Source organism: Rhineura floridana, chromosome 6, assembly GCF_030035675.1.
Source record: "Rhineura floridana isolate rRhiFlo1 chromosome 6, rRhiFlo1.hap2, whole genome shotgun sequence".
NCBI lineage: Eukaryota > Metazoa > Chordata > Lepidosauria > Squamata > Rhineuridae > Rhineura > Rhineura floridana.
In genome coordinates, this window is record NC_084485.1 from 33117046 (window position 1) to 33132202 (window position 15157).

General features: G+C 41.1%; 1 protein-coding gene across 5 annotated transcripts in view; it reads right to left on the reverse strand.

The window, feature by feature from the left end:
• The window catches only part of EYA2 (EYA transcriptional coactivator and phosphatase 2), a 200859-nt gene that overhangs the window by 127130 nt on the left and 58572 nt on the right, over positions 1 to 15157 (reverse strand). For 3 of the 5 annotated variants that reach the window (XM_061631393.1, XM_061631391.1, XM_061631389.1), the window contains exon 1: positions 8262 to 8295. The exons of the other annotated variants lie outside the window; for them this stretch is intronic. In XM_061631393.1, the coding sequence (XP_061487377.1) occupies positions 8262 to 8290 (29 nt within the window). In that variant the 5' untranslated portion in view covers positions 8291 to 8295. Of the gene's footprint in view, positions 1 to 8261; positions 8296 to 15157 lie in introns of those variants that run through there. 5 annotated transcript variants of the gene reach the window in all.

Consider the following 15157-nt stretch of genomic DNA (forward strand, 5'->3'; position numbering starts at 1 on the left):
TCATTGAAGTCAACAGCATTTAAGCAGATTTAAGATTTTCCAGCATTGCATTAAGAGACTCCCTTGTTGAAAAATGTTTCTGTGATCAGGGCACTTGATAGCAAATCACACAGAAGAGACTTGTAAAGTCACCTGATTTGGGGCAAGCTGGCATCATATATATTCTTGGCTAAGTACAACTTAAGTCTTCAAATGAAGCTACCCTCTAGTTAACAACTCTAGTTCACAACTAGATTTTATTATTTATTTATTTATTAGATTTATATCCCGCCCTTCCTCCCAGTAGGAGCCCAGGGTGGCAGGTGCATTTTGAGGATGGGTGGGGAATGATAGGGAAGTAGTAGTGGTACCCTAGCCCAAGTTGGTTCTCTGAATTATTATAGCCACCGTAGCCTCTCCGTGCTTCCTCTCTCAAAATTAGCAAATTAGGGTGGCCATTTACACATTTCTAAAAAAAAAGCACAATGCATCACCAAAAAAGCAGGGGAAAAGAGAATGCATATTTGCATAATATCTGCATATGCTAATTTATTATATATACAGATACAACTTTAGAGATAATTACTACAATCTAAACAGAAATACATTGTGGGGAAGGCTGTGACCACGTGACCTGTTTGCCTGTTCAGTTTGCTATTCAGGTGCTGTTAATGGGCAACTTCAGACTTCAGCTCTCCCCTCTTATGGCTCTTTATCTTTCAATCAGTCTTGGACCAGACAGACCTTCAAACAGACCTACTATAGCAAATGTGGGCAGATGGTACCCTTGAGGGCTGGATTTGGACTGGGGACTAGCCACCAAATTCTTTATGAGACTTTATTATTGAGTGAGTCTATTTGGTCATGTCTATGGACCTTGAATTAGTTTATTAATACTAGTTATCCAGCTTAGCATATAATTATTGCATAGCTATATTCAATATACAGGTCTCTAAATGTAACCAACAACTTCTTGTTGTTGTTAATAATAGTAACAATTTCACTTATTAATATCTTTCCAAGTGGAATCCCAAAGTGATTTACAATAAGTCAAGTCAAAAATGTTTATTGTGCTAGCCATAGGCCATGACAAATACTGTAAAAAAAACTTTAATATTGAATATAAACAAAGACATAGAAAATATACATAATAAAAATTAACAAGCAGAGTCTCCCTGGCAGTTAATTGCTATGTTGTCTAATTCTTTTTTTCTGATCTTTTTTGCCGCAAGGGCAAAAAGAGCCACCTTGTGGGTCACATAGCTGTTAACATCACTCAGGAGATATAAGGTCTCCTCCAGGGAGTTCCCATTTCCCTGGGACAACAAAGGTTTAATAAATCTCTCTCTTGGGTGATCGTATAGAGGGCATCTTAACATGTAATGCACAATATCCTCCACCTCTCCTAGATCACAAATACACAGTCTTCTTTCAAATGGCACTTTCTGATAACGACCATCCAGTACCGCTGTAGGCATAACTTGGAACCGGAGTTCCATGAAAGCAATTCTTAAGGGGGCTAGCCTTAATTTAGTCAGATAACAAGCTCTAAAATGTTCTGTTTTCACTGATGCAAAATAAGTAGAAAATCTGGATTTTTTGATTAGACACAAATCTCTTTTGGCGTCTATCCAAAGGAGCCAGTCCCTTAGGTGTCTTTTTTGTATGTCCACGAGATATTTTAGCTCGGGAAGGTGGTAGCTATTTAAGAGGTTATGGGACATTAACTTCCAGTTATGGTTATTTTCTAACTCCTTATAACACAAAGTTGGTAAACGTTCCGTTATCAAAGAAGCAATTCGCTTAAAATAATTCAAGCGAAGCCACACAGCTTTTATCTTTATAGATGGCCAGCCAGTTTCTGTTCTCAAGAAAGCTGCAGGTGTTCCTGGGGGTAAGGAGTATAGTTTTCTAAAGAATTTATTCTGCACTATTTCCAGGGTTGTGATCACATTCGTATCTGCTCCCCATACCTCTACCCCAGATTTACAATAATAAAGCCCCAAAATCTGTATGACTGTTTGAATTATGAAGGACAAGATAGGAGCCCTTAACAAAATCCACAAGTCCACCTGCTGAATCTCCCCCCGGTGTTAGCCAAATCATGGCTCCTCTTATCATGACCCACCCCCAGAAGAGTAGTTAAAGAAGCCATTGTGAAAAGTTGGGGTGCCATTGCATCACTAAATCAGGCAAGAAGGTACCAAAGTCCAAATACCATTATAAGCATTCTAGATTTTGGCATATTGCTATGAGGCCCCAATGTCGTTACTCCTGTTGTTGTAGTAGATGAAAAAATTGTATCAAGGCAGTGCAAAATTGTCCAATTTTGTATGTCCTCATAGAAATCTGAGTTGGGAAGCCAGTTTTTCTAAGAGCGTGATATTCCAGATTTTGCTGTACCAATATAAAATTATTGCCCCTGTGAGAAAGAGATGAAGACAACATAGGAAGCTGCCTCATATTAAGTCAGATCACTGGTCCATCTAGCTCAGTATTGTCTACACTGACTGGCAGCAGATTGCCAGGGTTTGGCAGCAGATTGCCAGAAGTCTCCCCCAGCCCTACTGAAGATGCCAGCGATTGAACTGGGCAGATGCTCTACAACTGAGCTATGGCCCTTCCCCTAGAGCAATCAGTCTGTACACGCTAAGAAGCATTCCACATTTTACTCCAGATTTTTCAGGCTGTGGTCTGGCATTCAATGCAAGACAGCTTTTGTGTTGTTGTTTTTACAGGGCCCTACAGTAACTCACCCCATCGCTATGTACAATCACAAATAAAATAAATCCTATATCGTGGATCTCTTTGCTTTGCATTGCCAGATCTATTAGAGTCTGCTGTTAGCAACAGAGATGGGCCCAAAACGAGCTGTACAGGAAAAGATCTAGACATGCATATTGTCTCCCCCTATTCTGCTTTCCTTTTCGCAGCTGTACAGAGCAGATTGCACCATTTGTTAGTCCTGTCGTCACTCCACGTCCCCTGGGGCGACAGTATTAAGGCAAAAGCATGACTGTGCTTTTAGAAGAGTGCTCCACAGCAGTGTCAGGGAGCAGAACTTGGGAGATGACAGCTGGGCAGTAGGGGAAGTAGAAAAAGGGAGGAGAGAAACTTCAAAAGGCTCCCGCTGCTGCTAATGGATTAAAAGCATATGGAAGGTTCCAAGTCAGGGCCTGAACCAGCTCACCTTTCTGTTTACCCCCGCGTGCTTTTGTTCAGCTACCTAAGCTGCAGACAACTACCTACTCGGAGATAAGATCTAACATTCAGCAGCAGAAAGGTAACAGATGGCATGGAAACAACCATGGAGAAGAGAGAGACAAAGACAGAAACAGAGAGCGAGCGAGAGAGCGCTAGGAGGAATTAATTATTTTGCTTTGGAGAGATACCCTCATATTTTGCAGTCCTTAAACCAGACAAACAGATGAAGCTTTGATTTTCTTGTATATGAAACAGGAGCAATACACATAGTTGCTCCTATTATTTAAGAGTAAGGCCTAGTCCAGGGGTGGCTATCCTGGGCCCTCCAGGTGCTGATGGTCTCCAACTCCCATCTGCCCCAGTCAGCATGGCCAATGTTCAGGGACAGGGATGGGTGAGAATTTCGATTCAGTTCGCATTTCAAGCTGAATCTATCAAATTAACACTTTCCAAAACAATATGAGAACTGGAACACAGCCATCCCTGCAAATTTGCATATTTGAACTTTGTGATGCAGTTTGCCAGCCAAACAACGTTTACAAAAATGCATATATCAGGGGAAGTGTGCATAAAAATGAATACATGAGTGGAAATAGCATGCCAAAATGCATTAAATGATGAAAAATGGCTTGGGGGAAAATTTTACAGTCAAAACTACCTACAAAAATGTGTTTATTAAGAGAAATTCATACCATGCTATAAATGCTGAAGAAAGTTTTTAAAAATCATAAATTGCTGCAGAAATGTGGAGAACTGAATTTAAGATGGGATGAGAAACAGAGAGAACTGAAATTAACAGATATTTCCATCCCTTCAGGGATGATGAGAGTTGTAGTCCTGCAACATCTGGAGGGCCACAGGTTAGCCATTGCTACCTTAGTCAATACAGGATGGGGTAGGTCATGGGGAAAGCCCTTTCCCACAGAAACTTTCTACACATTCTAGGTGAAATTGAAATGAGCACACACGCACGCACAGAGAGAGAGAGAGAGAGGCTCTGTGGCAGAAAGACTGTAGTTTAGTGGTAGACAGAGATGTAGATGTACTGCCTTCAAGTTAGGGTTGCCATATTGCCCGGTTAGCCGGGTTTTACCTGGATTCTATGCATGCCACCCGGCGCCCAGCTAGCCGTTTAGGTGGCCCGGATTCTCAGCTTTAATTTAAAAAAAATTAAGTTTCTAGGTGGTCCTGTTCTCGAGATATACATAAAAACGTCAGCCCCCCCGACTGTTAAATCTTTCTTTAAACAGTACTGTATAGCACTTCATAGCTTTAACCCCGCCCGTTCAGGATTGCAGCCAATCAGGGATTGTGTTTCAGTTTCATTGACCTTAGGCAGTGTCTAGAAAACAAAATGGTGGTTTCACCCGGTTTATCTGAAAATCTCATAAATTGGGTAAGTATATACATTTCAGTTTTTTTTCCTCTTGTGTGCGGGAGTCAGATCTTGGGCAGTGTTTTGAAAACCTTCCCAATACTTGCTTTTTGTAAAAGCAATGCTAATCCCATATGCCCAGAGTAAATCCCATTGAATTCAATAGGACTTACTTTTGAGTAGACATGGTTATGAATGTGCTGAAAATCAATGGGACTTTGGAGTGAATGTAAAAAAGAATTGTGTTTGTGCCCTCCAGTCCTATTTTAAAGCAAGTAGGCAGGGCTTACTTAGGTATTACAGTTTTTATTCTGTAGGAAGGTAATACTGATTTTTTAAAAACTAATACTGATTTTTCTGCAATGACCAACTGGTTTGACAATAAACTATTATATGGGCTGTATGTATTTATACATCTGCAGTGTGTGCGTGTGCGTGTATGGAGTCTTTCCAACAACCCTGTGAGGTAGGGTTGGAAACCAAGGCAGCTCACAACAAGAAATAAAGCCATTTAAAATCCAATAACCATAAAAACAAGTATAAACAGTTGCAAAACACCATAAAGTGGCATGATTTGGAATTTTGGGTTGTGTGAATGAAGTTGCTTATCACTTGAAGTTGCATTTCTGTCCCTGTTTGAGTAAGCCCCACTGAATACGCTGGGACTTGCTTCTGAATAAATAAACCTAAGATTGCACTATAAATATCTTTACAGTTTGTGTAAATAATAAATATATTTGATAGTCATGCATTTATATAAATATTTCTTCATTTATCCTATTTTTGGTTTTTGGTTAGGAATCCTGACTGGTTGTGAGATGCTTAGTTTTCTGCCTTACTCATAGGAATCTTGTTGTGGTTGGTATGGTATTACATTTAGGAAAGTGTTACTGCCTTTTGTGTTGTTTTTTTCCTATTTGCATTTCACTTATCTTTAACCTCACTCCGTTACAGCCATAGAAGCAACAGCAGCATATGCAAGATAATTAACTCCCATTAGTGATAAGAACAAGAATTTATAATTATTATTTCAATTAAAACAAGAGGCTTATCAATACTTTGAAGAGGTCCAGATATTTATTTTCTTTCTAAGCCCAGGACTGGGTCTTTTATGATGCCCGGGGGGGGGGGGGGGAGCAGGAGAGTAGTCGAAAAGACAGACATCCTGGCATTGGTAATCTAATTAGCAAGGTATGTGTGGGGTTGTTGCACACTTCCAGGTTTCATTTTGAGTATGGAGGTGGAACCTGTGTAGATGTGGTTGATCAAAGGGAGAAGAAATTTTGAGTTACGCAAAGCTCTGCTTTTATAAAACCTAAGAAACATACAGATACTTTGAATGTCTGAGTGCCTGCACCAGTGGAATACTGGAGGAACTTGTAAAGCTTGCTGCAACAGTATTTACAACTGAGCATGTTGTGTGAAAGACTCCTTTTCCTAACATTTGGCTTCTTGTTTTTCTCCACCCACCACATCTTTGAAATATATCATATATGGTTAACCGTACTGCTGCCCTGACTTACTTTATGTTTGTTGCTATTTTGTGTTTTTATTATGTTTTTATATTGATTGTGTATTTTTATTGTTTTTATTATATATGTAAGCTGTGCTGAGCTCTGTTTTTAACAGCAAAAGGGCAGGATATAAATTCTCTTAATCAATCAATAAATACTCCATAGTGTTGGAAACTAGAGTCTAGGCATTTAAGGCTAAAAATGTTGCTTTTTAAAAAAAGATTTCTCACATCTTTCCCCAGTTTTTGGTGGTAATTCCTAGGCACAAAAACAAAACAACTGGACAATCCAAATATTAATATGCAAATATTTGCATAATATGCAAATACTTTACATAATATGCAAATTAACCTGCCCGGATTTGTGGAACTGGAATATGGCAACCCTACTTCAAGTCGATTCCAACTTACGGCAACCCTATGAATAGGGTTTTCATGAGGCCAAGAGGCAGTGACTGGCCCAAGGTCACCCAGTGAGCTTCATGGCTATGTGGGGATTCGAACCCTGGTCTCCCAGTCCAACACCTTAACCACTACATCACACTGGCTGTCCTTAGTAGTAGATAGGTGGATAATATATTTTGCATGCCAAAGTCCCCAGTTCAATCCCCGTCATCTCCAGGTAGGGCTGGAAAAGACCTCTGTCTGAAACCCTGGATAGCTGCTACTAGTCAACACCGAGCTAGATAGTACAACGCAGTTTCCTATGTTTGGCAGTGGCAGTGATTGATAGCCCAACATAAACACATGCATGGTTTGCGCATGGTCAGATGAGAGGCAACTTTAAGCACATCTCCGTATCACAACTTGCAACTTACAAGAAATACCATGGGAAGGAAAAACTGGATTGGGACCATGGTGTGGGTGGCTAACCCTTCTGCCTGTGCTGTTTCCCCCTAACAATCTCCCCCTTGAAGCTAATGTTTGCCACAGTCTAGAGAGGTACAAAGGTAAAATAAGTGCTTCACAGGCCTTGAAAAAAATGCAGCCCTCCAAATCTTGTTGGGACTCCAATCTCCATCAGCCAACTATCACAGCCAATGGTCAAGAATGATGGAGTTGTAGTCCAGCAACATTTGGAGGGCCACAAGTCTCCCATTCCCTGATTTAAATAATCAGCACTCCAAACCTATGCAAACTTGGAAGTAAGTCTCACTGAGTTCAGTGGGGCTTATTTCCAAGTATACACAGGACTGCAGCCTAAGTCAGCTCAAGTGAGACGCTCAGTCTTTTAGCTTATAAAACTTAAATGGACCATCATTCTACCTGCACCCCACCTCCAAATCCACAGGAACATGATATATGAAAATTCCTAACAAGGCATGTTGTCATGTGATCAGAGGAGCAGACCACCACCCCCAAAGTTACTAGAGTGGCTTTTGAGTGCCCTGAAAATAAGATTCTAATGTGAAATCAGAGACCCATTAGCAGAATCAGACATGCTGATGAAATGCTGTGGCTGAGAAAATCAGTCAAAGCAGGAACTTTGATTATTTGAGCCAACATGGAAACGAACATGGAAGTGATATAAATTTAAAGTGACAAGTACGAGCACATCTCATTGCAAACAATTATGTCTGCAGATAATTGAATTCAGATGCACTTTGCTATCTAGTTTCATTTATATTCACTAAGCTATATAATTCATATGCAAGTACAAAGTTATTAGCCTCTGGCTCTAGAATTATGTATTGAGGTACCTTGTCCCAGGTCACATAGCAAGTCAACAGCAGAACTGGAAATTAAACCCAAGAGCCCCAAACTTCGTGCTTCCCCAGAACATTTTTCATTTAAATGCTATTAAAGCAAACTTTTCAGGACTAGTAAAACATCCTGTCATTTCATAATTAAAAGTCATCCTGTGATACACAACAGGAGATTTTATTTGCCATATAGTAAATCACCTGACTTGTGCTAATAAACACCCAGGATTCTTTTTATATATTGCAATTCAGATCAAACAGACTTGGGATTCAACTGCTTGTACTGACCATGCCATAGCCACAGCTGCAGCTATTGCAGGTACCACAGTCTTAGAAAACACAGCCGGGATTGAACATCTCCCAAGTCACAAGGTTCCATAAATGTATGAATATTTAAATTGCTGCATGCGTCACCTACTGAATTTCAGCCTGTTCTGCAGCTATTCATGGCAAAGGGTTTTTGCAAGGAAAAAAGTAGCAAACCTACCAGATACTTAGCCTGGCTGCAGCCTGCATTTGCAGAAGACAAAGTTGGAGTCACCAGATGGTGTCCTATAAGAAAATAACAGTCACTCTGCACCTTTTTTCGTACATCTTTGCTGTTCAGTTGTTTGGAACCAGAATGGACTGCGTTCTCAGTGGTCAAACATGATTAGTTTTTGGCTAATCTTGAATTATAAAAGCAGGCCCACTGATTTTGGAATCCATCTGCTGACCTCATTTTCCAAATTTGTCCACATGCAATAGTGCTTTACATAAAATATTTTTGTACTGGAATTTCTCTTAGAGATAAATATCCTTCTGTTGTCTTAAAATGAGTTGCTGCAAGTATAGTATTATAAACTGGTAATAATTCACCTTTTTTACATACCAAAGTAGCAAGCAATGGAAAAATATTGGGGTGGGGGAGCCTATTCTCCATGGCTGCATTCAGACATGGAGCTTATTGTGTTAGTTTAACAGATTAAAATGGTAGCGCTTCTGTCCCATTTTCTAAAATTCCTTTCACACTGCAGTATTTGTTGCATTAAGGAACCATGGCTTTTTCAGCTGATATACTGGTAGTTTAAAGTGGTATAATACTTCTTTAAATGTATAGTACAGATGAACAGCACCTTGTTTTTGCCCCTCACCCATTATACACATCTGCACTGTAGTTTCCCTATAATTCATTGCTTGAGTTAGTGTCTGGGCACAGGGGGTGTTTATGGGAAAAGAAGGAAGGGAATGCTGCTACCCACATCTAGGCTGGAATAATGGGTACAATTTTCATCATGCCAAAAAATTGGTGCACACCTAAAAGGCGGGAACGCATTGTGTGTCGGGATGCCTGTCACATGAGAGGCTGCAGCAAGTGCAAAGCTCCCACAATCTTCTGGGTTCCCAGGCTTGCAAACAGATTATTTCTTGTATTATTTATCACAAAAATCAGTGCTAAACTTCCACTAGGTTTAGGGTTGCCAGGTTCATGGCCTGATCCTGATCCCGTATCTTTAGGAGAAGAGAAAGTTAGCCAAGTGCAGGTGTTCTTGCAACACTGTAATGAGAAAAACCACAAGGTGAAATTCTCCCTTCCCCCTGTGCAACTTTTAAAGTTACAGAAGACCTCTTGGAGGCTGGGCCTGGCAACCAAGAGGTCTTTCGTATCTTTAAAAGTTGTGCAGCGGGAAGGGAGAATACCACCTTGTGGTTTTTCCCATTACAGTGTTGCACGAACACCTGCACTTGGCTGACTTTCTCTTCTCCTAAAGATACAGGGTCAGGATCAGGCCCTGAACCTGGCAACCCTAGAGCTGACAGAGGCCACATCTGTACTATACATTTAAACAGTTATGGCTTCCCCCAAAGAATCCTGGGAACTGTATTTTGTTAAGGGTGCTGAGAGTTATTAAGATACCCCTGTTCCCCTCACAGAGCTACAATTCCCAGAATTCCCTGGGAAGAGGGACTGAGTGTTAAACTGAATAGTGATTTATTTTACATCCAGGGATATTTTGTGACCAATGTTAAGAGATCATTTTGTTTTAATTCTTTTGAGGTGTGCTTCCAAACATCATATTCATGCAATCTAATCCTTAAACAACATAATTGTAATGAGCGCTAACATTTTCTCATATTCATACACAGAAGTCACCTTGATCTATGAGGTTCAGTTAACACCTGTTCTAGAATGCTATTCTAAAATGTTTGTTATAACAAGGAATATCATTTGTCAGTTTCTGCTGTAGCCATAGTTGAGCAAGATAAACTGGATCAGGTCATTAATATATCTTTTAATGACAGAAATGAAATTTGTTATCTAGATTAACAATTCATCCCCCCATTTCCCACATTAATGATGTAAAATTTAAGTTTGAGATAACAAATTTATTTTGAGGGTGGGCTGAAGACAGTTTGAAAGAAGAATTATCTGCTTATAGTGTGTACATCCATCCCATTTTCACTTCTGGTAAAACAAGTTTGGCTGCAGGGCCGGCCCTGCCATTAGGAAAAGTGAGGCAGTTGCCTCAGGCACCAGCAGATGCAGAGGAACAAGAAATGGACAGAGGTGTGTGTTTGCCATGTGGCCAGCACTATACCACCTAAGCAAGCCTGCATCTTTAGATGTAGTGGAGAATTTTTAGCCAGAGCCGGCAACAGACGATAGGGGCCCTCGGCAGCGATCGACCACCACCGGGGGCTTAAATAGGTCTGGCTGCATCATGGATTAGCATGCTGTGCACACACACCTCCCATCACCCAAGATCACCCAGTGCTGAAGTACGATTTAACTGCCAGTCTGCTCAGCTTTGCACATGGAATTAGAAGGGGGGGGCAGGAAGGTCCTTGGCCTCAAGCAGCAAAATATCTTAGACTGGTCCTATTTGGCAGGGGCTTGTTTTGTTTCAAAGAGAAATATGAGTACATCATGGGAAGGGAATCCTCTTTCAAGCCATATTGAACTCTCTTGAAATGAATGTTCCTTCCCAGTCTCAACTGTGTTAATCTTGCCAAATCAAAAGGCAAACAATGGATAAGAGATTTGACTATTGAGGAGCACACAGTAAAATCATTGAGTTGTAAGGGACCTTGTAGGCTATCTACTACAACCCCTTGCTCAATGCAGAAAATCCAGAGCTTGAGCGTCTCCAACAGATGGCTAGCCAGCCTCTGCTTAGAGATCTCCAGCAACTTTCAAGTAACTAGTTCCATTAGCAGCAAATGTTGTTGAATCCTTCCACTTGTTAAGACTGGCCACTGATTGGACCAACATCAGGAAGAGCTCTTTTAACTTTAATTTCATAAAACAAAACAAAACTACATATGTGGATTAGGGACCACTCTTTCCATCTAAGCCTCTGAATTGAGAACAATGCTCTCCATCATAGATGAGAGGTACCGATAACATCTCAAATAAGAAACAGACTCACTCTTGCTATTTTTCCCAGTAATTTTGGAGGTAAAAGAAGCCAGGTTAAACATTTTAAAAACCTCAAAATCACAGTCTTGGATGTACAATAGCCTACGAACTGTGTTTCTTTGTAAGAACGTCTCAAATGTTTCACACCAAAGTGCCATCTCATAGACATCATCCCCAAAATATTACAGCTGCATGTTTTACTCAATAGATCAGTCAAATGAAGCTTTCTTTGATTAATTGGTGGAGGCAACTTTACTTTTTGATATCACTTTAGTTCTGCCCACTGTGTGGTACCTCCTCCAGGGCCCAGAGCTTATATATACAACAGCCTGCATGGTGTTAGGAACCACCTGTGCATTAGCTTTCATTAAAGCTCCTTAGTATGTCCTATCTAGGATTTCAGGTAGGAGTCTTCCCCAGCCTTTTTGAAGATGCCAGGGATTGAACCTGGGACCTTCTCCATGGAAAGCATGTGGTTTACCACTGAGGTACAGCCTTTCCCCTACCGGTTTGCACACAACAAGCACATCTGCTATGTAAAGTGTGAACTTTTAGTAGAAGCCATTCCTTTATTCCATTCCTTTATTATTTATTCCAAACCTGGTGGAATAAATGCTCATTTTGCAAAACTGACAATTTATCACAATGATAATGGGTTGTTCCCCCCTAGGTGACCCTCCAGGCACAGTTCCCCAAGGTGACCCTCCAGGCACAGTTTATACTCCTGAGTGCTAGCTGTCTACTGCTGACACTACCAAACTTAAAGTCCCATCAGATTTTTGGATTTCATAAGTCCTTTGCTAATGCTGTATTCAGGCCTCAGGGTAAGAAGTAGGTTCTGATTCTCTTAAGCCTTGAGTAAGCCAGATCCCTCAATAATAAGGAGGAAATAAAAGGATCAGAAAACTATACACAAACTTTAAAACTCTGGGTGGTAATCATAACTATAACATGAAGTAATAAATATGACAGGCTAATAAAAAGACAAGATTCCCACACACACACCTTTTAGCTGAGAAAAAGGATAAAATGAAGTCTGTTCCAAAGGGCAACAGCCAGTGATGAGAATATACGCCCATGACAAAAAAGGATAAAAGAGGACACTGTATTTGTGAGAATCTTAAAAAGATAAACAACAAGAATAAGTTTAAGTTCTTTCTTCTAAAATCCACACTTGGTATTCAATCAATAAAAAAACAGTCCTCAGTTTTTTAATGGATAGTTCAACAATAACCAAAATGGTGCCTTCAGCTCCCATCAGGCCCAACCTTCACAGCTAATGGGAGCTGTAGTCTAGCAACATGTGAAGGGCATTATGTTGGCTACCCCTGTCATAGTTTATTAGTCCCATTTCTGCTCTTGGAATGTTAGTGTTATGATAATGTTTTTAATGTTACTGCTGTGCAGGGCTGGCCCCAGACATGCTGGGGCCCTTGGGCACAAGCCTGCCCCAGGCCCCGGCGCTCCCCTTCTGTGATTCGTGGCAGGATCGTTGCTGCGGATCGCACGCCCCTCCATTCCCTTGCTTAACCTACCTTTCTCAGCTGTTCTGCGATTGCCCTTAACAAAGATGGCGGCCAAAGTTTCCCTAAGGGGCTGAAGCCTCTGCCGCCATCTTGGTTCATGGCAGGGATGCGTGCACGCAGTACGCATGCATGCCATCAGTCAAGATGGCAGCAGAGGCTTCAGCCCCTTAGGGAAACCTCGGCCGCCATCTTTGTTAAGGGCAGTGCTGCGTGTGCAACCACAGAATAAGGTAGGTTAAGCAAAGGAATGGCAGGCGCTCCAAAGCTCTCGCCATGCGATCCACGGCAGGGGGCCCCTGTAGCCCCAGGGTCCCTCAGGCCAGTACCCCACCTGGCCACCCTTTAGAACCGGCCCTGCTGCTGTGAATGGCCTAAGTAATGTTTTTTAATATAAGGGTAGCATAAGCACTGGAAAAAATAAATAGCAGATATAATCCTGATTTCTTTGTGATTGTGTGATTTTTCACATGGTACTTCTCTAAGCCTCATCTTGCCTTCTTCCTCTCGCCTCCCCTCTTTTCCAAAATATGGGATTTTATTCCCTTTCTTTGAACAACTGAGCCAAAAGAGGGTAGAAGAGAAGGCAATGATGCTCCCATTGCCATTTACCACATACCACCTCAGCTGGGCCTCTCTCTGGGTTTTCACTCACCCTTGGCTGTCAATAGAAGAGCCCCCCCACCAATTGACTTCTATGGGCAATTGGGAAGACCATAGATATGAAAGCCAAGACTGGCATGGTGACATGGCTGTCAATCATGAGATTGGTTTTTGCCCCAATTTCTGCTGTCTTCCCCACTGCAGCTCCTTTAATTTTCTTCTAAAGCATGTTAAGAATTTTTTTTAAGTAGATTGCTAGTAAACAAACTATTAACGTCTAGGCTAAAATGCAGCTGCGAAATCTCAGGAGGGGGAGGGAATTACACTTTGAGATAATTATTTTTACCAGTTCTAACAGGAACACAATTCATGTCCTTCCCATCTCACTTCTTTAAAACAACAGCAAAATTATAACTCTCTCCAAAAATATAGTAAACTTATTTTTGCAGGAAAAGGAAAAAAATTTCAACTGCCACAGCCACAGCATTAGAAATGTTGCTGTGGCAGCCACACATTCTTTACTGATGCTCCTTTTCAGACTTTTATACCAATACTATTTATAATATAAATAACTGGCATGTTTTAAAAATATTTCTTCATTTTTATTGCACTTCCTAATCTACAACAGGACTTTCAAAGCAGCTAACAAATAATCATCTTTTTCAAGATGTCAGAGCCAAACAGCAGTTCTAAAGTTCTGTGCTTAAAGAAAAAAAAACTGACATAAAAATATCAAAACCTCCAAGACTTGCAGATCACTCTGGAAAAATATACAAGCTTCAATGTTGCAGAATTTGTTCTGGGCTACACAAGTGTCAAATTTCTTATCAGAGTAGAATTCATCATCGTCAAAAACTTTAAAGAACAGCTTTCAAAGCACTTATTCCTGTAAAGATGATTCTCAGACGATCTTACTTACAGGTATCAAAAGCAAAATAAAATTACATAGTAGAAACAAATATAGATGTGCATTTGCTTAATTTATTTACTTGCTTTAATTTATTTCAAGGCCTATAATTTATTTTTGTTTTGTTTTTTAACATGCAGAGTAAAGACATCCTGGACTTCCTCTCTGGCTCAAGTTAGAACACAATTCTCCCGATTATCATGTCAAGACTCCAGATTGCTCTAGAAGGGTGCCCCAAAACTAGTACAGTATTGCAGATCCTGCTTTCTGAATGCCCAGGGTCCCATATTTATTGAGCAGCTTATGTTATATCTCACATTTTACCAGACTTACAAAGCAATCCAACTCAGGGGAAGCCAGCAAAATGGGTGTCGGTGGAGGAGGAGCCGGAGGAAAGTTCTGGAGCATCCATTCACTGTTCGGGAGCTGCCGGCCCAGTAGAATGTTGGCTCAGCTGGGAGCTGCATGCATTAGCAGAAAAGAAAAAGGTGGTTCTCACGAATACCCCTACCAGTAAGTAAGCGCTCCCCATTAACTTCCATTGTAGTAATTTTCTTAGACCAACCTTTATCTCAGCATAACTTTGGCCCAGATTGGGACTCACAAGAGTGCTCTGAACAGCAGTTGGATGTTGTAAATGCCCCCCCAGTCCTCTCCTCTGACATGCCTCCAGAATGCCCCTTTTTGGACCTTCCGCCGGCTCCCCTTTTGCCAGGCTGGGCTTCCCTAGCAGACCCCCAGCTGAGTCAGCAGGCTCCCAGCTCTGCTACAGCTGAGCTGGGGCATGGGGCTTTTGTCAGCAGAGCTAGGACCCTGCCAGCTCAGCCGGTGGTCCGCCACATCCAACTCCCCTAAGCCCGATGGAAATACAAGTTGGATTGTGCCTTTAGGAGATATATTTTCCCGGTCATTCCTACTCTACACCATACTTAACTTTGTAAAAAATATCT